General features: G+C 39.0%; 1 protein-coding gene across 2 annotated transcripts in view; it reads right to left on the minus strand.

The window, feature by feature from the left end:
- The window catches only part of efr3a (EFR3 homolog A (S. cerevisiae)), a 61,067-nt gene that overhangs the window by 31,454 nt on the left and 5,697 nt on the right, over positions 1 to 23,916 (minus strand). For both annotated transcript variants that reach the window (XM_034314658.2, XM_053227461.1), the window contains exons 3-7: positions 12,768 to 12,844; positions 10,173 to 10,300; positions 9,920 to 10,070; positions 6,544 to 6,665; positions 6,155 to 6,304 (exon numbers count right to left, since the gene is read on the minus strand). In XM_034314658.2, the coding sequence (XP_034170549.2) occupies positions 6,155 to 6,304; positions 6,544 to 6,665; positions 9,920 to 10,070; positions 10,173 to 10,300; positions 12,768 to 12,844 (628 nt within the window). The remainder of the gene's footprint in view (positions 1 to 6,154; positions 6,305 to 6,543; positions 6,666 to 9,919; positions 10,071 to 10,172; positions 10,301 to 12,767; positions 12,845 to 23,916) is intronic.

A 23,916-nucleotide genomic window follows, 5' to 3' on the forward strand; every position in this document is an offset into this window, starting at 1 on the left:
ACTTATGAGGTAATATTTCCCTAATGTGGTACTTGTGTCACCTACACTATATGGCCAAAGGTTTATGGACACCTCATCATCACAACCATATGTGGTTCTTCCCCAAACTGTTACCACAAAGCTGTCTAGAATGTCTTTGTACTCTGTAGCATTAAGATTTCCCTTCACTGGAACTAAGAGGCCCAAACGTGTTCCAGCATGACAGTGCCCCTGTGCACAAAGTGAGCTCCATGAAGACATGGTTTGCCAAAGATGGAGTGGAAAAACTTGGGTGATCTGCACAGAGCCCTGAACTCAACCCCACTGACCACCTTTGGGATGAATGCTGACTGTGCTCCAGGCCTCCTCACCCGACATCAGAGTCTGACCTCACTAATGAGCACAAATCCCCACAGCCACACTCCAAAATCTAGTGGAAAGCCTTCCCAGGAGAGTGGAGGTTATTATAACAGCAAAGGGCGACTACATCTGTAATGGGATGTTCAATAAAGCACATACGGATGTGATGCTGAGGTGTCCACATACTTCTGACCATATAGTGTATATCTAAATAATAAAGCAAGGCACTGCCCTTAATAAATAACCAACCTGCCTAATCGATTAAAAGTGATGTCATGACCACCCATGCTAATGCTAATGCTACAGGGTGGTGGAGCTTTGTGTACAGTACTGTGCAAAAGTCTTAGGCACATGCAAAGAAATGCTGTAGAGCAAAGAGGCCATCAAAAATAATGAAACTAAATGTTTCTTGATTAAAAAAATACTATAACGAGCAGTAAACAGTAATAAATGAAACAAAGTCAATATTTGATGTGACGATCCTTTGCTTTAAAAAAAAAAAATAGTAGTCTCAGGTACAACTTGTGCGGTTTTATAAGGAAATGAGCTGTAAGTGTTACTGAGTGTCTTGCAGACGCAGTCACAGTTCTTCTGGAGACTTTGACTGTCACACTCGCTTCTTATTTTTGCAGCAAAACCCAGCAGCCTTCATTATGTGTTTTTTGTCTGAAAAGTGTCTCTTATGTAATCTGCTGCTTTCATTATTGACATACAAACATCTTCTGTAACATTTAATTTTGTGTTGGAAAACTAATGTTTGGAAATCTAAAATGTTTTTGTACTGAATCAATAATGTAGAAGTCATAAAATACAAATCTATAACAAAGTTTGTTTTAAAAAAAAAAAAAGGGTGCCTAAGACTTTTGCACAGTACTGTACATAGGAGAGTATGAGGGGGAGTAACAGGTTCGCTGAGTTAAAAAATAAATAAATAAAAAAATCTTGTTGCTATAGACCTAGAGACCTAACTTTGACAAATTTTACCTAACCTTACCTAATGCTCCTTTAAGCAATGCTATTAAGCCACAGAGATAAAAAAATTTCTCATGGTTGTGCTTCTCGAATAATGATTATAGGGGAAAAGCAAGAGATTTTTTTTTCAGGTAAAGGTTTTCACAGTAAAATCATGAATATTATTTAAGAAGATATTAATTTACTTTTGAAGTTCAATCAACTGAAGCAACTGAAATCAAGACATTTATCATTAATTTAATTCTAAACCTTTAGTTACTTTCATTGATTTCCCAAAGCTTCAATCATATCTAAGAAAAACAGGATGTTAAAAAAGGGAATATATATGTGGGTGTGTGTGCAGACACAGCGAGAAAGACTGCATGAGTGTACCTATGAGTCATTCATGTCTTGCAAGTTGAAGAACAGGAAGAAAGAAGTTTATACAGTCAACACAAAATGCAAATATGGATGTACAAAAATAAATAAGACATTCAGTTATTTCAAAGAGCAGCACAAACTTTATGGGAAGTGAGAGGAAACTGCAGAACTGAAGACTGAACTCACAGACATGGAAACATGCAAGACTGTGTGCAGACTGTATACTTTCCGAAATCCTTGAGCATTCATAGTCTTTCAGAACACTAGGAAGTTGTAGGCTGTCCATCAAACTACAGAGGCAGCAATGCTCACTAGCCAGTGCACTTATCTGTGCACATGTATCGAAAACACGTGTAATAAATGTATTATAACCTCATGTGCTAGCTACAGGGCTAGACAGACAACACATCTGTTACATCAACAAGAAATTAATATTGAGTAACATTTCAGACCCAATATGGGCAAAATTTTGTATATTTTTGCTCTGTAAAAACTAAAATAGTTCCAAAGACGCCACAGTTGGATTGAGCGCAGTGCACAGACTGACTGACAGCCATTAGTAAGCGTAGTAACCGTTTCAATGCAACAAACTGTTGCCCGAGCTGGAATTTTATACAGCGAACACAGACAAGCAGAGTAACATGAACAGTGAAACGTACCAGTGCTGTTATAATAAAAATCAGGATTCATATTAGTGGACAGGAACAAACTGCTGTGTTATATAAGTTATATAAGTTGACCATGTATTTTAACACTGCATTTACTGCATATCACTCTTATCCCACTGAAAGATATTGTGAAACAAGCAAACAAAAAAAGCACATTCAGCCCTGTGATGGACTGGCATCGCATTGTATCCCTGCCTCAAGCTCAGGTCCTGGGATAGGCTCAGATCCACCGCAACCTGGACCTGGATAAATCGTTTAATGAAGGTGGATGAATGAGTCAATGCTAAAACATCTGAGCATCTACAACAACCATTTTCCACCATTTCAGATCAAACCCTAGTGAACCCAGAATAAGTCATCTTTATTAGGCCAAACGTAAGCATATAATTTTAGGCAATTTACTTCTTCAGTATCCAAGGTTACCTCTTTTGGGTACTTCAACTGACAACTGAGCTATGTTAACAGCTCCTGAAACTGCTTCACACTTTTCTTCCTCTATTCTGATTTACTGCTGTGAGTGGTATGCATTAGTGCTGCAATAAATTCTTAATTATGGCAGTCATGGAACTGACACACACAGCTGCACACGGAAGATCAGAAACGAGTGGATTTGTTCATTTATTGCAACATATTGGTGGTCCTAATTTATTCTCTTTTTTTTGTTGTTTGTATACAGACCAGTTAGTTCACGAGTCTTCAGTCTCGAGTCTGAGTCAAGTCGCGAGTCACTCAACATGTGAATGAAGTGTGACTCAAGACTTTGGCAGGCAGCAAACGGCAAGTTTGCTGTGAACATGTGAATGTGCCTGATTTATTTTTGCCCACTCAAAAATAAAAAAAAAGGTGGTGCTTCAGCTGAGATGCTGTTTTTGCTGTAGCCTCATCTGAGAAGGATTATACAGAATCACATTGTCTACTGGGAAACACTGACTGAAAGCATGATTTGATGATTTTAAATTTCACTTGTTAAAAGCTGCACGCTTGTATGACTCTTCTCCAATTTGTCCCATATTAAAATCTGAATGGGCAACATACACACACCGAGCACTTTATTAGGAACACTATACTAATACAGGGTAGGGTCTGTCTTTGCTCTCAAAACAGCTTCAGTTCTTTGTGGCATGGATTCCACAAGATGTTGGAAACATTCCTTTGAGATTCTGGTCCATGTTGACATGATCGCATCACGCAATTCCTGCAGATTTTTCAGGTGCACTTTCATGCTGCTAATCTCCCGTTCTACCACATCCCAAAGATGTTCTATTGGTTTCAGATCTGGTGACAGGGAAGGTCACTGAAGAACACTGAACTCATTGTCATGTTCATGAAACCAGTTTGAGATGATTTTGCTTTGTGACATGGTGCAGGATCATGCTGGAAGTAGCCATTAGAAGATAAATTGTGGCCATGAAGGGATGCACATGGTCAGCAACACTACTCAAACAGGCTGTGGCATTCAAGCGATGATCGGTTTTAATGGGGCCAAAGTGCCAAGAAAACATGCCCTACACCATTATAGCACCTCCACCATCCTGGACTGTTGACACAAGGCAGGTTGGGTCCGTGGATTCATGCTGTTGGTGCAAAATCAAGATTCATCAGACCAGGCTACATTTTTCCAGTCATCAACCAGTATTAGTGAGCCTGTGCCCACTGCAGCCTCAGCTTTCTGTGTTTGGCTGACAGGAGTGGAACCCGATGTGGTCTTCTGCTGATGTAGCCCATCTGCCTCAAGGGTCGACATGTTGTGCATTGTAAGATGCTTTTCTGCTCACCACAATCATACAGAGTGGTTATCTGAGTTACTGTACCCTTTCTATCAGCTCAAACCAGTCTGGCTGTTCTCCGTTAACCTTTCTCATCAACAAGGTATTTCTGTCCGCAGAACTGCCGCTCACTGGATGTTTTTTATTTTTTTTTTTTTAATGCACCAGTCTGACTAAGCTCATGCTGTGCGTGAAAATCCCAGGAGATCAGCAGTTATAGAAATACTCAAACCAGCCCGTCTGGCAACCACAATTATGCCACTGTCAAAATCACTGAGATCCCATTTATCCCTATTCTGAATATTCGAAGCTGCTGGCTCGTATCTGCATGATTTTATGCATTGCACTGCTACCGCACGATTGGCTGATTAGACAATAGCATGAATGAGTAGGTGTACAGGTGTTCCTAATAAAGCGCTCAGCAAGTGTACTTTAAAAATACATACCTTAACAATGTAGTTAGCAGTTTATTTATAAGCTAATCCCTATGTCCCTAACCACTGATTCCATAAGAAAAAGCTCACTACACTGATTTGTCAGAGAAAAGTGGCTCCAACTGACCAACCTGTTAAAGTATTTTAATTAGAGCAGCAAAATTGTCATTTCATGTTCTACATCTCCATCAGTTCCAAAATATGTAGAGTACATTAAGAAAATGAAATGATGTAGTGTTTATCTCTGCTACTTGGTCAATAAAACAGTTTCAGTAGAAACTACTTGATTTACAAGCTACTTGATTTAAAAAGGGACAAAGCTTCCAACTCTCGATGGGAAATGCAGTTAAACTGATAGAGTCACTACGACTCAACGCTGTCTGAGATAGATGTATTTGAGGAGGAGAGGGTGTCAGACACACCTCCAGTCCTTCACACCGCTCTACTGACCAGTGACTGTGGAGGAGGGTGGGCAGGGTTTTCCAAACAGCCGTGCTCAGCCCCAACTGAAGTGCCTTTCTTACGCACTAAAAGCAGCAGGAGCCTGTTCAAGTGGAAGCATAAATCAGGCTTCAACCTCCCGGCAAAAGCAACCAGGATTTGGGCTAAAATATGCTGGTGCTTAGCAGAATTCATAATGTAATCAATCTCGCAACATCTAATAAGACTTGATGAAGTTCAGGAACTGCATTTTGTAGGTTGCTCTCAGGAATGACTTTTCGCAAAAAGCTTAAAGAAATGACATCTAAAACTGGCAACCCCAAGTATCAATGAAACTGTAACATTCTAAAACTGATCTTAGGGTTCTTTTTTTAATCATTCCTGGCAGATTTTCGACAATTCAAGATGTTTGAGACTTTATTCTGGATCCTGAGAACCTTGTTAAAATATATACAATTGTTCTAACACAATTTGTGGATTGCATTTATTTTAAATATTCATTGGAGGTTTCAATAATGTTGCCAGGTTTTTATCATGTTATTAAAAAAGTAGTTCTTATGAGAATTCACTTTTTTGTTTTAGGGAAACTATAAGCAGCTTTTCCAGTTGTTTGACAGGAAATTGTGACTTATTATGTGTAATATTTATTTTATACATTCGTTTTGCTCATTTTCATGAAGGGAGCCAATTATTCTGGACTTGAGAGTATATGTGTGTACCTATGCAGGTTGCTGTTGAGCTGCATGTGAAGAGCATGGATGACAGAGTGTGTGTTAACTAATATGGATGGGCGGGTTGGTGTGTGTAGTGGACTGTGTTGTTTTTTTTTTTTTTTTAATTACAGAAGTAATTCTGACCAATCCCGCCCACTCCCTCAGACATTCCTCATTAAGTCCCACCACTTCTAACAAACTTCATTGGTTCTTTTTCCTAAAATATAAAAGACTTTAAACCACAGTGACCCTGACCAGGATAACACAGCACCGCACGAGCACTCACTTCACTTCACTTCACATCACTCCCATGTTAATCAAAGTTGTCTTTCTTTATCCCATGAGCTTCATGCTTTGCGTGAAAGTAAAAATAGTCTGCTCCCGCTACTTTTTTTGGGGACTCGCAGAATCAGAGTCCCAGTGTACACCTATTGTGTGTGTGTGTGTGTGTGTGTGTATACCTGTCTAATTCGTCATTGTCCTGCATGTTGAAGAGCATGGAGGGAATGAGTTTGTCCATGTGCTGAGGTTCCCAGATGATTGCCTGCAATTCATCATTCACTGTCTTCCTTACGACTCCCTGTAGCCCTTTGATACCTGCTACACGGATTCTGCACACACACACACACACACACACACACACACACACACACACACACACACACACACACACACAAATATAGACACAATCAGACACATTCAGGCTGTACTTTCCAGTTGCTTCAATGCCAATTTTCCCCTCGTACTCCCAAATATTGTTACTCGTGGTAAAGAACTGAAGCAACACACCTCAAAATTATGCTAGGAGGAACATTTACATGCATATCACACCACACACACACACACACACCTGGTGCGCGTCTCAGGGTCTTCATGTGTGGAGTGGCACATGGCACTGAACTGGGAGACGAAGAAATCATAACGCCGATGATATGAAGGTGTGTCCTCCTCAATGTTCGCAAACTTCACAAACTGTGACAAGAAAAAAAAAAACACAAACAATTACAAATCTGTGAAATATTAAACTCTAACCAAGAAATTACTTCCAAACACATCCATGCTCACGCATACACACACACAGTTGGAAAATGAGAAAAAGAGTTCATTAATGAGAGGAAATTCTCTATCAGACAGAGAAGAGGTGAGATCTCACAGTAGAGGCACACGTGTGATTCGCAGCTATGTGCGAAGTTGTGTGAGTATGTGTGCTTAGAAGATCATGAATTCCCAAGATCTCTCTGCTCCTTCATTCTGTCTCACTCTCTGAAAGGCTTTGCTGTGTGTGTGTGTGTGTGTGTAATGGATTACATCTCAGTATTACTTTTTCTAAACTATATCAAACCTCTGAACATTGCTGTACTATTATTATTATTATTTTTTTTTAAAATGCACCTTGTCCGCTACTAGTAATTTTATTTTTATGGTTCTAGTACCATATTTTCTGGACTATAAGATGCTTATTTTAAAGTTTATCTTATTGATGTACAGCAAAGCATACAGTATATGTTACATTTTTTGCATTACCCTAATGCTGTCTGTTTACTTTTAATAATACTGTACATAAAGGTAAATATTAAACTGAGCAAACTGAAGCCTTCTTTCACACAAATGATTAGAGAGGGCGTAGGTGCAACACTGCCATAGGCCTATTTTTTTCCATTAATGATTTTTTTAAATATACATATGAATACATATTTTAGACTTAAAGCTGTACAGACCATAGTAACTAAAACTACAATGATACCATAAGCTTATTATTGAAATTGCCACTAAAAATTCTAAACAGATTCTGCTGCAAAATGGTGAGTACAGTAATGCAATGTGTATATTAATTTTCTCTAATAAGACATATTTCATGGGAGCATCCAAGGCCATGTCGTATGTATGTTCCAAGGCCAGCAACTTACCGATATTATATTTACTAAATAGCATTCCACAGACATGTCTATACATTGGGATATAATTTCACTGATATTTTATAAGGCTTTTAATAAGCATATTCAAAAATCATGTTAGATTTACAACATTTCGTCTGTGAAAAAGAAAAGTTAGGGCACTAAGATGTTCAGCATCTACAAAAAGCTATGACATTCAATTTCTAAATAAATGACAAGCAACACACAAAAGCTACATGTAAGCAGTTGCATATGTGATGTTTTAGAGAGTCATATTTCAGAGTTCAGTCAACAAGCAGTCAAATCTTTTTGGCCACATTTATATTACTGATTAAACATATGATCAGTTTCTCTAACACTTAAAACTGCAGATGATGATGTGCTTAACTCCACTCAACCCGTTATTTACCAGGTGAGTGTCAGAGCTGTCAGAGAGGCGTCAGAGAAACTGATCTGGATTTTGTCTAATCTGTATTTGGAAAAGGAAAATCTCGAATCACGCTAACTCATTAATCCTGCTTTAAGGAATGCACCTCCAGAGCTACAACGTGGGATTTTTTTTCCATCCTATTCTATGTATAATGCCATTAATAATTGATGGTGTTTATTTATAATTGATATGTTTTCCTTGACTCAGGTTGCAGCCTTTAGATTTCCTTTTATTTTCCAAATGACCCTGAGAGAAAATGTCTCCACGCTCTTCCTTCATTACTGTAGAAAACTCTAGGATTGAAAAGCTCCCTGGGTATTACACAGGTTCACATGATCCCAATGTACTACTCAGTGATTCAATGCTTTAACACATCTGCTTCAGCCCAAGAAGGTGGTGATAGAGACTGGAAGGGGTAGAGATTCACAATAAAAAAAAAAAAAAAAAAGAGATGGAAATATAAAGTCTAGAAATTCTGAAAAAGAAAGTGTAAACACATCAGTGCTTCGGAATTCTCTCAGTGGCGCATTTCACACCATCAACCCACCTAGCTGTTAATTCCTTTAGTCCTTCCGTTCTCTGCCCTGCTCCTTTCTTTTCTGCAATTTAATTTGTATAGCACTTTACCCTGACTTTACTCTCTCTCTCTCTCTCTCTCTCTCTCTCTCTCTCACACACACACACCTTCCATTCACCGTTAAATTATGCAGCTTCTTTCCCCATCCGCTATTTTAGATCCCTCTGAACTAAATCTGACCAAGAATACAGACGAAGGGCATTAACATAGAGTGATCTTTCCCCCTTTGTCTCACCACGTCTCTCACTATTTCTCTCTTCCTCTCCTCAGAGTGCTTTTTTATGTCTGTCTGTCCATCCATTGGAGATTATCGTTAGCGCAATATCTCAAGAATAGGTGGTTAAATGTTAACAAGAAGGACTAGACTTGATGGCGGAGGCTGCTGGCGTTAAGTCCGACTTGTTCTGTCTATATTACTCCTGTTGAATATTGCATTATGTAAGCTAATCAACTATCGGTGCATGCCTAAATCTTTGGGTTGTGTTTTCACACTTGGATCCAATACTAGAGCCTTTACCCAGGATGAAATTTAGGCTCATTAGTTTTTTTTTTCTCCAAACAATGGATCAATTGTATACTTTCAAGCATCATTGTTCTCTGTGAAAATTATAACTGTGTAAATAACTACAATCTGCTCTTATTAATATATATTTAATTAGTGTTACTTTACTTACACTTGACACTAATGATCAATTAGTGTCAATTAACGATAAATTAGATAATTCAAATGAAAGAGTTTTCAGTGTTCACAATTTTTTGCTGATTTATGTCCTGGCACTAAAATATCCAGTGTACATTAATCAACCAGTGAGGAGTCCCTGGAGGACTAGTGGTTAGGCTCGGGTTCGATTCCCAGCCACTGGTGTTGCATGCAACTGTGCGCTCTCAGTGCCTGCCCCAAGCCCGGATAAAATTGGGGAGGGTTGCGTCATGAAGGGCATCCGGGATAAAACTGTGCCAAATCAAATACGCAGACCAATGATCCGCTATGGCCACCCCTAACGGGAGCAGCCAAAAGAGAACAACAACAACAACATTAATCAACCACTGGGAATCCCTGCTGTAATCAACCAATCCTGACTGATAGCCATTGATGTATAAAAAAAAAAAATTGTAGTGCTTATTTCAGGTATCTGCCCTAAATCGTAAAATTTATTACCACCTCTAATATATGTCATCAAGAGGTTTTCCATTTTCAAACTGGGAAATGTCATTCTAGAGACCACTGCCAGCTCATAGCTTCTTCTTCTTCTTCACTCAATCTATCGAGAAAGCATCTTGATATACTGATACATTTATCTGCACACCACAACTTGAGACTTACGGAGTTGGTCCCCAGCACTTGCAGGTCTGGTTCCTTGGATTCCAGCAGCTTTGCCACCATGTGCAAAAAGCTCTCCACAAACGGTTTGATGCTCTGTGAGTGACACGCCATCAGCAACTGATCCAGTGCTTCCATTGCAATCACCACATACCTACACACACACACACACTTAGTCATACAGCTCCACATACAGTACATAACAGCACGGTATATGCACATTGGTTTTATGAGTGTGTGTGCGTGTGTGTCGCACCCATATCGGTGTCGGACCACATCCCTGCTGAGGCGCTCGGCAAGATACTCTCCTATACGGTCAAGCTTCTCTGGAGCAGATACAGCAAAGAATGTCAACTTCTCCATGTCTGACTTCACCAAGCCATCCTTGAAAAACAAGAGAAAGAAATAGAGGTGGAGAAAAGATAAAGCAAAGAAAGTGAAACAATGATGAAGAGGTATCATGAGAAATTCAGGTATAAGCCTAGCATTTTATGTTGTTTGTCATGTCATACTGTGATAATATTTTGGGGAGTATTGCACCTCTCAGCCTCTGTGTTTTTTGCTGATCAATGTTCTGGCACTAAAATACCCAGCAAGCATCATGCTACACAACTACTGGGAATCCCTGCTGTGGTAACTAATCCTGTCTGCTACCCATTCATGTGTAGGATAATAAATACAATAGCAGTCATAAACTAAACTAAACTAAACTAAAATAATTTACTACCACCTCCAAAATAGAGGTTTTCCATTTTCAAACTAGGGAAATCTCATTCAAGATATCACAGCCTTTTTTTTTTTGGTAAGGGTTACTAGCCTTGTCAAAGATGCATCAGTAGGTACTTTTTTCGTTTTTGTTTTTTAACTTTGGCTGAAGCATGCCTTTAAGCTGTGGGATGTCCAATAAGGAGCTGAGTAATTCTCACTGAGCAGTAGCTACCAGGCCTGTTGGTGCAAATCAGCAAGAGCAGCGTTTACCCACATCACCCCAGAGCACTTCCGTCCCACAGCTCTACAGCTGCTAATTTAATTAATGAACCTCTGACCAACTCTACATGTCACTCCCCTGAGCAATCGAGGGAAGTGTGAAAGTGTGAAAGCAGCATGTCCCTGAGCATATCATCCATGCTTAAAGGTGCGCTCAAGTGAAAGGAAGTGGCTCTGTGTGTGTGTGTGTGTGTGTGTGTGTGTGTGTTTACGTGCATACTGCAGCTGCACACTATAAATCTGTGGTAATGAGAACTTATACTGTAAATATGAGGAAGAGTCCTCTTTACAGGTGTTAAAATCAATGGACAAAATCCTCTAATACAGGCCTTTTACAGTTAATACATAATCTCCTAATCACAATTGTTTGAGTTGATCGTGATTATTTAGAGCAAAGTTCTTTAAAATGTTTTCTGTTGTCACCTGTACAGAGTCCATAAGCGCTCTTTTAATGTGCATCAGACATCAGTATCTGATTACAAACAGAATTGCTTAGGCTCATGCCCATTTCTCTATGGCATGCAACTATCCCAAAAAATTTGTTAAATCATGACATTTATTGTTTGAGAAAAGCACGGTGAGCTAGCAAGGTGTTAGGCTAGCAAGGTGTTAGGCTAGCAAGGTGTTAGGCTAGCAAGGTGTTAGGCAGAGTGGCTGCATTTAGCTCCATGTTTGATAAACTGGCTCCTTATCAAATGTGATCTTTGCGAGCTGAAAGTAATAAAATAATTTCCAAATCTTTTGCTAAAATATACCTATGTTTTCTTAAATTAGAAATAACATCGGCAGAAAAATTGCATTTTGGTCAAAACCAGACTTTTCATCATTATTGGCTGTTTTCTAGAATTCAGCGACATCCAATGAGTTTTCCCAACACTGCCTCACTTATTTCAATTATTATTTGAATGACGTTGCCACAGTCTAAAAGGCAATTTAATTTACTTACATGTTCAATACTGATAAACTGTTCATAAGATACATGTGCATTATTAGACTAATGTTATGCCTATGTTTTAATTCAGTGGGATAAAATCAAAAGACAACTAATCATCATAGAGTTAATCTCAGGCCTATTCTAACATTTTGATTTAAAACATATTCCACTATTATTGGGATAGGGTGTGAGAATTCATATAAAGGTATCTGATGCCACTTACTTTTGTTTATTTTTTTCATCTAGCTGGATTACATGACCTGCAAGTAAAAGTTACATATTATCTACAGCTAGCCTGACTATAGCCTGAATTTAAACTTTCACTATTGGACCATTTTTGAACCAACTGCTAAAAGAGCATAACAGGACATACACATTTTGTTCATATCCTTCTTCTTTTTTTTTTTTTTTTTTTTTTTTAAGAAAATTTCAAATCTGCAATAATTCTAATTATTACTAGGTTGGCATCAGATTGAGAAAGTCATAGCAATTGGCTGTTCAACCTCTCCCATCTGCTTCACAGCAGCCATTAAAGTTATCCTAATCAGTCGTGGACAGATGGCCTTGGATTAGTTAAGTGTTATCTTATTTTGAGTATTTTTTTGTCTGTGATTTCATCCTGCACCAAAAATAAAGGCAGGCAAAGTAAAATGATCCTGTCATTTAATAAATAACTGTTTCAATAGCATTAAAAAGCAACACAAATGGTCTCCTGTAATCTACAATAGATTTGAAGAACAAAAGCATTAAAAGAGACAGTGAAAATTACCAGAACCTTTAAATAAGTAGTTTGTACAAAACTCTCCACACAGAACATGTTTCTTTTCTAAACCTCAGCCCTCCTACCCTGTGTGTGTGTGTGTGTGTGTGTGTGTGTGTGTGTGTGTGTGTGTGTGTGTGTGTGTGTGTGTGGCGCTGAGGTAGTAGTACCTTTGGGTCCTCCGGGAAAATGTTATCCACCAAGCGCTTGTAGCGGGGACGACATCGCCCACAACATCCACACACACCTGTAGCGAGAGACATCTTTCAGTGTGCATTCATACATAAAGCCATGTGACAGCCATGACGCATTATTCAGGCCTTGCACTTTACACCAGTCTGGATTACTTAGTCCTCAAAGCAACCTTAGTGCCTGTGCATGTACCGTACTGATATATACTCTATATTTAAGCTTTATTTTGTCTAGAAAACAAAAGGCAAGTCCATGTATATAATATAACTATTATCCATAACATACCTTTTATACTTTTTAAATTGAATTTGTTGTATTATTTGTAGTTTTCTTTAATAAATTCCTAATCTGCCAACCAATCAATTAGGATGGAAAGAAGGAAGAAAGGAATGAAGGAAGAATATCCATTGTGACCTTGAATGTGACTTTGCAGCCAAACAATCAGACGTATCTATTTCCATCAATAATGGTGATCATACTGTTTTTCTGTGTGTGTGTGTGTGTGTGTGTGTGTGTTTAATTGGAGAACTGTACATGTATAAGTGTGTCATACCAGCTTTTTTGTCTACAACCTTTGACTAAGATGGAAAAAGTCAGTGTTTCTACAATAAAATTAACTAAGATGAGTTACAGGCAATGCGCTCAGAGGGAACTGTGCACACGGGACTGCTCTCACAGTGAAATCCAAGTAATGCACTCGTTCTTTGCAGAAAATGTGTGGGTCACTTTAAACACTCAACAATCGCTTATTCATAACTACAACTACAGGACCTTCAGGGTAGAGTTGGAAATGCTGCCTAAATAGCTTCACAAAGACACAATGTGGAATAGTACACATTACATGAATGAGAGCCTTCTCATTCAGAAACAGGCCCTGTCTGCATATTCTGCCATGACTGCATATTAAAATTCATAGAATTGATTGCAAGTGACTTACATGAAGGGCTGAGGGATGCTTTACAGGCATGGACAGCAACTACATCAACTACAGTAAGTCTTGAAGACAATATCACTCACCCCCAACTATCTTGGGGTTCAGAGCCTTGTCAATATAAAACCCCAACAACGTTGTCACTCTGACGCATGAACTTTGTTCTCTTAAGACAAATCCTTTGGTTTCAAAGCAAAGGGTTCTAATAAAAACACTTCCCTCTTCAGAAGAAAGATCACAGTTAACACCCAATTCTAGATTTCAGGGGGCTGAACTGGTTCCTAAAGACCCTTTATGCCATCCAAGCACAGGACTGGCTCACGTAGATAGATCTGCACATGTGTTTTCATGCCCTCATTGTCCAAGAACACGGATGCCTTCAAGGTTTTCAAGGTGTGCCTTCCAATAACAGGCCTTCCAATTCAAAACATTACTGTGGCAAGTCAGGGTGTGGTTTAGCAGGAGTCTGCAGCAGGAGTATGGAGGAATGAGAAATTAATATGGCAAACCTTCTGATTATTTGTTGGTTTATATTAACAAGCTGTTATTTCTGTGTGTGTCGGTCTCTCTGTTAGTGAGGGGTGTGTGTTGAAAGACAGAGAGAAAGGAGAGATATGCACAGGAGCCACTGGAAAGCAGCAAAGCTTCCATTTTTTTTTTTTTTTTTTTAAATAAAACAAAGGGTCCCTGGAGGACTAGTGGTTAGGCCTCAGTGCTCTCACCGCCGTGGCCCGGGTCCGATTCCCAGCCGGGGAACCAAACCCCGCCTCTGGGGTTGCACATGACAGTGCACTCCCAGTGCCAGTCCCAAGCCTGGATAAAATTGGGGAGGGCTGCATCAGGAAGGGCATCCAGCGTAAAAACTATGCCAAATCAAATATGCGGACCAATGATCCGCTGTGGCAACCCCTAACGGGAGCAGCTGAAAGAGGAAGAACAACAACCATGGTTATTTGTGAGATTTATGCAAGTGGCCTTTTCCACCCTGATGTCCAGAGGGATTAGGATACTTCCGTACTTAGGTGACTGGCTCCTATGGGCCATCACCAAGAAGCAGGCCAAGTGGGGACAAATCCACCCTTCTCATAAACAATGAGGTGCTTATTATGCTTTGCAAATCGGATTCAGACAGATCTCCTTGTGTTGTACCAGCTCCTGTTAAGACTCTTAGAATTGTTCATTGCAGCCACAGAGAAAGTCTCCTTGGGTTGACCTACAGCTGGACCCCAAATGCCACAAAGAAAGATATGCCCTTCTTGTAGTACAAGTGCACCGCCTGACTGGAACCAGTGCACGCCCAATTCCCCAAATACTACCTTTTCATTAGTGATTGCTAGAGAGCGGCACATTCCCATCTACACCAGGTGTATGTAGCTGCAGTTGCAGCATGTTACAGCACTGCAGATAGCATCACTCTGGGTGCTCAAACTTCCACCATGATTTCACTAGTGCTGGCATTGGATCTCCCCCTTAAGACCCCTCTTTATGACCCTATGTAAGATACCAGATTGAACTGTTCTTGCTAGCAATCACTTCAGCAAAAAGACTGAAAGAACTGTTTGCTCTGATGATAAGCTTATATTGCATGCATTGGTGGTCATATGACTCTGTGTTGACCATGTGACTGAACCCAGGATTTCTGTCACATCACCCAATTTTTTGTAAAACAATCAATTAACCTTGACGTGTTCCATGAAGGTGAGGCTGTAGAGCAGTCCTTCTTGTGCCCAGTAGGTGCCCTATGGTAGTTTTCAGACTGGATGGCAGCCATCCAGTCCTCAGACCAACTGTTCATCTGTGACTTAACAATTTGAGGGGTTTGATAGGCCTATTTATCCAAGCAAAGGCTGGCACACCAAGTGATAGACAACATCATCATGGTCTATAGATGGGCTGGCTGCCCAACACCTAACATTCCATGCAATCTATAAGTAGCACACTGCAAAAAATGAGAACTAACAAGTGAAAATATCTGGAATATAGTCAAATTTATCTAGTTCCTACTGTAAGATTACCATAAACCCAATATAAGATCATTAAACCTATTTCTAGACTTCACGCTCTAATTTCAAGCCTGCAATAGACTTGTTCTATTGCCAGGTAATTCTGCAAATTTTAAGCATTTGTTTCTAGAAAGAAGAAAAAATTCTTGCTAATAAAATAAGAAAATGGAAAGCTTAAAATAAGTATAAATGTCTAAAAATAGATTTAATAGTCTTACATTTGGTTTACTGTCGCCTTATAATAGGAAATACTAAATAAATTTGACTATATTCAAGATATTTTCACTTGGTAAGATGTTGGTTTTTGCAGTGCATCTCCTCATTATGGGCATTACACCAAGACATACTATTACAGCAAGTATGCACTGCTGATACCTGAGCGTCACTGTGCACTTTCTCCACATTCAACAAGGTTAATACTGCCCCCCTCAGTGGCATAAGTATGGTAGTTATCTCTGACCACCTTTCCATTTAATCCTATAGTGTGTCAATTCTTCTTGACATTTGGCAAACAAGGAAAGATGGCTGTATGACAGTGGTATTTATTGCAAATACTGTGTCACATGTCACTTTGTGACTTGAAAGGTTTTGGTACATGTGTGAACATGCAGTAGAAGGTATCCGGGTGACTCAAGTACGAGTTCCATAAGTAACAAGCTTTAAAGTTGACTACAACTGTTTAATTTAGTTGACTGGATTGCTGTAGTTTTTGTTCCCAACTAACTATAGACTAAAACTAACGATAATTAAATGACTAAAATATGACTACAACTTTCATGTACTTTTGTCAGAAGACTAACACTAAATATATATATATATATATATATATATATATATATATATATATATATATATATATATATATATATATATATATATAAATAAAAATTTTGACTGCTTATTTAGATTTAGTTTTGTACAAATAACTAGCACTAGTGACAACATGGATTAGAGTTCAGCAGGTTGGTGTGTGTTTGAGTGTGTGTGTGTGTGTGTGTGTGAAAGGTTAATTAATAATTAAGAGAAAAAAGAAATCTGAGAGTATCCAACCAGCCACTAGGCTCCTCTCATATTTAACGCATTTCTCTCCCTCACTAAAAACACACACATATGATGCAGCCATCACACACACAGAGCACATTCACTTCCACTATGTATTAGAACCAGACAGCATGCTGTTTGGTAGTTATTATGACAATATTAATCTCACAAGCCAAGCTTCCAGAGTCTTGTATTTTTCCATTAGTCAGTCTGGCCAGGAACCACCAAGAAGAGACCATTTGAATGACATATGCAAAAATAATGGTCTGTGGTAGGTCGTTTGCAGATGTGTAGGGAGAGGCGATTGTGAAAAGGGTGTGATAACAGCTTGGTTTCTAGACTAGGATGACATGAACGTTACAAACTTGTTTCAATCTCTGAGACTATTACAATATTAGTATATGAAACTCTGATACGGCAGAAGGCTACACTACACACCCCCCCTGTAATCCAGGGATTCCTGAACTTTAACAGTGCTTGATATTGATTAAATATTGCAGACCCTCTAGTTATATGCCATGGATCTCCTGCGTGCCCACCCACACCACTCTGAGTGAAAGCAGCTTTATGACTTTCTTTTTTATTTCAGATGATACACATGAGTAGATGACATTATGTTAATAGCACAGGTCAACTGCTAATATCATTGCAATATCAGTACAAAATCTTATTTTATCATGTAGTGTGTGTGTGTGTGTGTGTGTGTATGTATGTATGTATGTGTCTGTGTGTGTGTGTGTGTGTGTGTGTGTGTGTGTGGATGCGGTACTGTAAGTTGAGAAGTGGAAATAGGGTTGATCATTATCAAGCATATGATACCCTCATTGAGAGGCTGAAAGAGAGAAGGAGATTGAGAGAGAGAATGTGTAATGCATTATTTATAATACTATTTATACCAAGATATGCTTTTACCCTATTTCTGCATAAATGGATAAAAGAATTGCCCCAAGACAAACATACCCCAAGTCTACAGGTGTGTATCCATACTGAGTGTCTAAATTGTTTTTTTTAATTAATGCTGTAACAGTCTATGAGAAATCAAAGTATTAGAATCAACAATCAAGTATCAGAAACTTTTAAGCAGCAATTACACAGACATACACACACAAACTCTGTACCCAGTGTGGAAAAGAAGGCTGTCCTGTCCCTAGTACGTCTGTATCTGAAGGTTCCATCTGCGTCCGAGCGTGGCACCGGCCTGTACCTCCTCATGATGACCTCTGACCTCTCCCAGAAACGACAGCTGTCACACGGAGACCTTAAACGTCTTTAAACACTTCTCCTCCCAGCACAAACTCTGAGCTGACAAGCCTAACACACACCTGCGCACCTGTGAACCAGGCGCACATTTGTACATGCCACACCTCCTTATTCCCACCTCCCACTGTGACTGACAGTCCCACTGACCAATCCCACTACTGCTTCACCTGTCAACCTCTGTGAGGTCAAACCAGTCAGGAAGAAAAGGTTTTCCTGACCCTGTTGTGTGTGTGTGTGTGTGTGTGTGTGTGTGTGTGTGTGTGTGTGTGTGTGTGTGTGTGTAAATGTAAATGTAAATGTTAATACTGCTCTACATGTATGTTTTAATTAAAGAACTAGAATTTTCTGTTTTTCTCTAAAATTCTAAAACATTTTTGTGCCTGTTTTCGCATTTAGTTGTTTTGTTTTTCAAATGAGAAAAGCAAGAATAAATAAAAGCAGTTATTAGTTCAATAATAATAATAATAATGATGACGATTACAATGCTACAAATGATGCATCAGTCTATGTGAATAAGAAAACATATTTTCTGGTCTTAATTAAAAAAGTACCGTGATGACATTTAAGATACACAAAGCACCTGTATTAGTATAGAACAGTACAGTTGTGTGTGCCTGTTAGAAGTGTAATACAATGTCATTATCAGTATTTGTATCTGTATCTGTGCTCAAAATACTCGTATTTGTTTTCATATTCGGATTTAAACCGGACATTTGTGGAAATAGAAGTAATTTTTCATTCACAACAACTTTAGTTTTTTATGTATCCATTCATTTAAAAAAAACACAAATATAAATAATAATAAAAATAAAAAATATTTATTCAACTCCTGAACCAGATCCCCTGTGGAACCTGCTGGCAAGCTTTCCATCATCTGTCTAATGTGACTGAGAAAGCAAGCTAACTATGTTTCAAAACAACGTTTTTCCCCAAATCAAGAAACTGTTATTTACAGATGACAACAACAGCCACGTAATATTATTTTATCAGATTTACTTTAGTTTTTGGGTTTATTACATTCCAGAAAGATCAGAAAACCACACCGGACATGCATCAGTTCATTATTATCTCACTATTATTCATTAAGCAGCATTTCATTATAATGGCTGTAGGATTTTCCAAGAAGATTTTCTTTTAATAACACAAGAAATCAATCATTTAAAAAAGGTGAAAAACACATGCTATAAACATAGGAGTTAATATTTTAAAACTAGTTAAATTATTATTTTTGAAGAGCCCAGCAGAGATATAATGCCATGTGATATGATGCACAGTTTGCATATAAGCTATATAAATATAAATACATTTCTATTGTTTGTACAGAAATATGACAGAAATATGGTTTTATTGTGGTGCTCAGTAAGGCAGTGTTTAGGTTGGGCTACTGGGAGCAAACCACTGATGAAAAAAATCTTTGTTCTGTGACAGGTTCCATGTATAACAGATAATGCAAAGCAGAAATACACACCACTGTCAAATTCTTTTCCACAAAAAAAACGAAAAAATAAGAAACATGTGACTACCTTTTCCCATGTCTGAATATTCAGGGCTAGTTTCAAGTCTTTGAGCTCAAGCTTTCTTTAAAAAATGGTTTGTAATGTATTGTCTATTCGGTTATACCCCTAGTGCCTATATAGGTGTGTGTGTTCGTTCTTAGGTAAAACCTGTGTAACATCAGACGACCTCTTATGAAGCACAACAAGATCAACTGCACTGCATGTGAGTCACATGTTCAGGCTCTGAGACTGACATGTGAACTGGCCAATCACACACACAGCCTGTGAATGATGGCGCTTTTGGCACAATGAATCAATTAAATAATCATGTTTGAAGGAGCCAACACTGTACATTACACTGTAAAAATATTTTATACCACTAACAAGAGCAACCACATAGAACTCATTCTTTCCCTCCACTTCTCTCTTTTATGTTAGTCTGCCACAACGGGAGAGAGATTTATTTCCCTTTCCTTTTTCTTGCCATGAGCACGTTTTCTTATCTATAATTCTGTCAGCCCTCCAATAACTACTAAAAAACTACTATAATATCAAAAGTCTGTCTGTTTGTATGTCTGTCTGTCTCCCTCTCTCTCTCTCTCTCACACACACACACACACACACACACACACACACACACACACACACACACAGAGACAATATACTCTTACCAGGATAATGGCTCTCGCCGTCCATAGCTGTTCAGTGGTCTCTTTATCCCTAACTCTACTCTCTTTACAACTCGTTCTACCCCACTGTCTCTCTGACCTTGCAGGTCTTATGTACCTGCTGTCCCTCCCTCCCTTTCTACTCCTCTTTTCCCATCTCCCTCTCTAAACAGACGTTATATGTTGGAGTTAGTCTAGCTCTTACACACACAGACAATCCGGCAAGCATTAGTAACACTAATGTTATTACTAACTCTACTATTGTTTCCAGGTCTCTTGTCTCACAGCTAATAATAACTCCATAACCCCAAGCCTGTGTGTGTGTGTGTGTGTGTGTGTGTGTGTCAGAGAGAATGTCCCCGTTTCAGCAAATTTAAGAAGACTCTGTTCTTTTCTCCCTTGATCTGGGCCATACAGTCCCCTGTATTGGAACGGAAAGGCCAATTCTTTTCCAATTCTTTTTTTCTTTTTTCCCCTACACAGAGGACATTTGTGTTTGAGGTCAAAAGATGAATATGAGATGATCGCTCAGAATTTCAGCTTTCATTTCCTGATATTTACATCTAGATGTATTAAACAACTTGACATGGCAGACCACCCAATTTTTAAATGAGTAAAAGTACTGGAACAGGTAGTCTTAAAGTAAATTAAACTACAGTGTATAAAAAAAGTCTGCACACCCCTGTTAAAATGGCAAGTTTCTGTGATTAAAAAATTAAACCAAGATAAATCATGTCAGAAATTTTCCCACCCTCAATGTGACATACAAAAATTATGTGAAAAACAATTTTAGGGAAAAATGTTGCATAAGTGTGCACACGATTTTTATAATTGGGGATGTGGCTGTGTTCAGAATGAACCAATCACATTCAATCTCATGTTCAAAAGTAATTATCATACAGCAGTCACCAATTAAATTATTCTGATTAACTCCAAATAAAGACCAGCTGTTTCTGTAGGATTTGCTTGACATCTTCTTGGTTTCATCTGACTGCTGAAGCCATGGTCTGCAAAGAGCTTACAAAGCCTGTACAGGGTGTCACTGTCAAAAGGAAATTGATCAGGAGAGGAGTACAAAAAATTTCCAAACCATTAGCACTCTGTAGGCCATCATCAACAAATGCTGCACCACAGTGATGTTACCAAGAACAGGACGTCCCTCCAAAATTTACAAGACAAAAATATACCAGGGAGGCTGCCAATAAAACTAAGACAACATCAAAGGAGCCGCAGGAATATCTGCCAAGTACTGATTACTTTCTGCATATTATAACAATCTCTCATATTCTTCACATGTCTGGACTGTGGGGTAGGGTGGCTAAATGAAAGCCCCTTCGCACAAAAAACATCCAAGCTCATCTAAATCACCCCAAACCATGTGGCAAAATGTGGTATGGTCTGATGAGACCAATTCCAAAAGGTATAATAATTCCATAATTCCAAAAGGTATGTTTTGCGCAAAAAAAAAAAAAAAAAAGGCAGCTCAACAAAAGAACACCATATCCGCAGTGAAGCATGGTGGTGGCAGCATCATGCATTAGGGCTGCCTTTTTTCAGCCAGAACTGCGGGTTTTATCAAGGTGGAGGGAATCATGAATAGCTACAAATACCAGCTATTTTAAGTGCAAAACATTCAGGTATCTGCTAGTAAGCTGAAGATGAAAAGGAATTTCTTCTCAGGTCAGTGAGTCTGTGCCCATGAACCTGACTTCAGTGACACTGACTTCAGCGTGCAGCTAATACAAAAGAATTGACCTTGCCGTTCCAATACTTTCAGAGGGGATTGTGTGTGAATGCTTCCAATGAACCTGGACCTCCAAAAAGCGAACCAAACCCACACCATTTCAGGAGGTATGCAAAGCTTTCACAGTGCATTTCTCAAAATAATAGCTTTTACTATAACCTTTCTGATCTGAAAGTTTTCCTCTTATTTACTTTTGTGATGTTACAGCTGAGCTGAGCGCAAAATTTTAAAACATGGCAGTGCGAGGAGACAGTTTCTCTCCTGGACATTTGGAGTGATGATTATATAAGCAGCCAGTTAGTTACAACTCATAAAAACACTAAAGTGATTCAACAGTTTTCTGAAAATATGAAGGCAAAGGGGTTTGACAGGACCCCCATACAATGTCAGAACAAGCCAAAGAAAAGCAAAAGGCAAAGGTAGATGCAAGAGTAAGACCAATTGAGACAGTCAGGACAGTCATTTATGCACAAATCTAAACAGTTATTGCTGTCAGTCCAAAAAGGAACAAGTGTGAAAGGGAAGTGAACTGAGGCCACAAGTGATCTGAGTGCGCTTTAAAGGCTAGGGACAGCTTGAGGGCAAAGAGAACTGTTTCAGCTCGGTGTAGGACTGAGTTTACTGACTTTACTTGTAGTTGCATTAGAACAGAGGCTGTGTGTGTGTGTGTGTGTATGCCAGGGTCGGACCTGCTGTGTTTCTCTCTCTGCAGGAGCAGCCAAATGTGTGTGTGTGTGTGTGTGTGTGTGTGTGGCAAATTCTCCAGTCGATACTAAAATGTCCTGCTTTTGTGAACACACCTGCACACAAGGACAAACAAACTCACACAAATACTGCTCATCTTCAGTAACCACATTATCCTGGTCAGGGAAGGAGCATGGTGGATCCGGAGCCTATCCGGGGAATACTGGGCGGGAATAGCCAATCCACCTATCGCCATGTTTTTGGGATGTGTGTGGAAACCGGAGGAAAACCAGAGAACATGGAGGAAAACCCACAGTAACACTAACAGGACAGTAATCCTGAACTCAGGATCGAGCTGGGGACCCAGGAGCTATGAGCCAGCAACACTACCCACTGTGTCATCATGCCACTCAAGCCAAAAGGGGTGTGTCTATAATACTGAAGTATTTAAATCATGTCTTGATCCAGTTTGAACAGATTAAAAAAATACAATCTTCAAAAAATGGACTACACAATAAACCTGGAGAAAAAGCATGAGAATGAACATCATAATACCCAAGTCAAGTGTGTATACACATTATTCACTGTATCCCAAATGCAGTCGATCAGCCAACACACGTGCTGTGTGAAGGCTGCTTCTGTAATTTAGTTCCTGAGCAGCGTGCCCAAAGTTGGGTATGTCTAATTTTCGGCCAATCTATTCCTTTAATATAATAGTAGCATTAAATTATAGTTTACAATCCAGGCCAAAAGTAGAAACAATGTACAAAATAATACTAAAAGCTCTCTCAGTTTAGCTCTCCCAGAGTAAACTGTTGGGTTAACAATCCCAACATCACACTATCTACACAAAGGACTCTGGACAAGACACATATGTGTAAGGGAAACCATACATAAGTCACAATAACTTAATTATAATAAATAATTTACATAGTTCAATAGTTAAAAGTTCAGCTATTGTGCACAATATCAACAAATCAATTCTGCATAAAACTGAAAGAAGCCATTATTCAAGAATAACCATCTGGAGCTGTCGGAAAGCATGACTCAGGTAAGATGTGTGAAATGTTTTGAGAGACCCTTTGGAGCCTTATGGCCCTTTGGCCAGAACTCAAAGCTCCACGTGTGGCACAAACCCAACACAAAGCCATGCCTGAGAATGGACAGAGCAAAATATAAAGAACCTGCTGCAGTCTGCTAAGAAACTGAAGCTTGAAGGCTTGGAGTTAACCTTCTAGCAGGACAATGAGCTCAAGCACAATGTCAAAGCGCCACTGGAGTAGCACCAAAAAAAAACATG

This window comes from Pangasianodon hypophthalmus, chromosome 21, assembly GCF_027358585.1.
Source record: "Pangasianodon hypophthalmus isolate fPanHyp1 chromosome 21, fPanHyp1.pri, whole genome shotgun sequence".
Taxonomy (NCBI): domain Eukaryota; kingdom Metazoa; phylum Chordata; class Actinopteri; order Siluriformes; family Pangasiidae; genus Pangasianodon; species Pangasianodon hypophthalmus.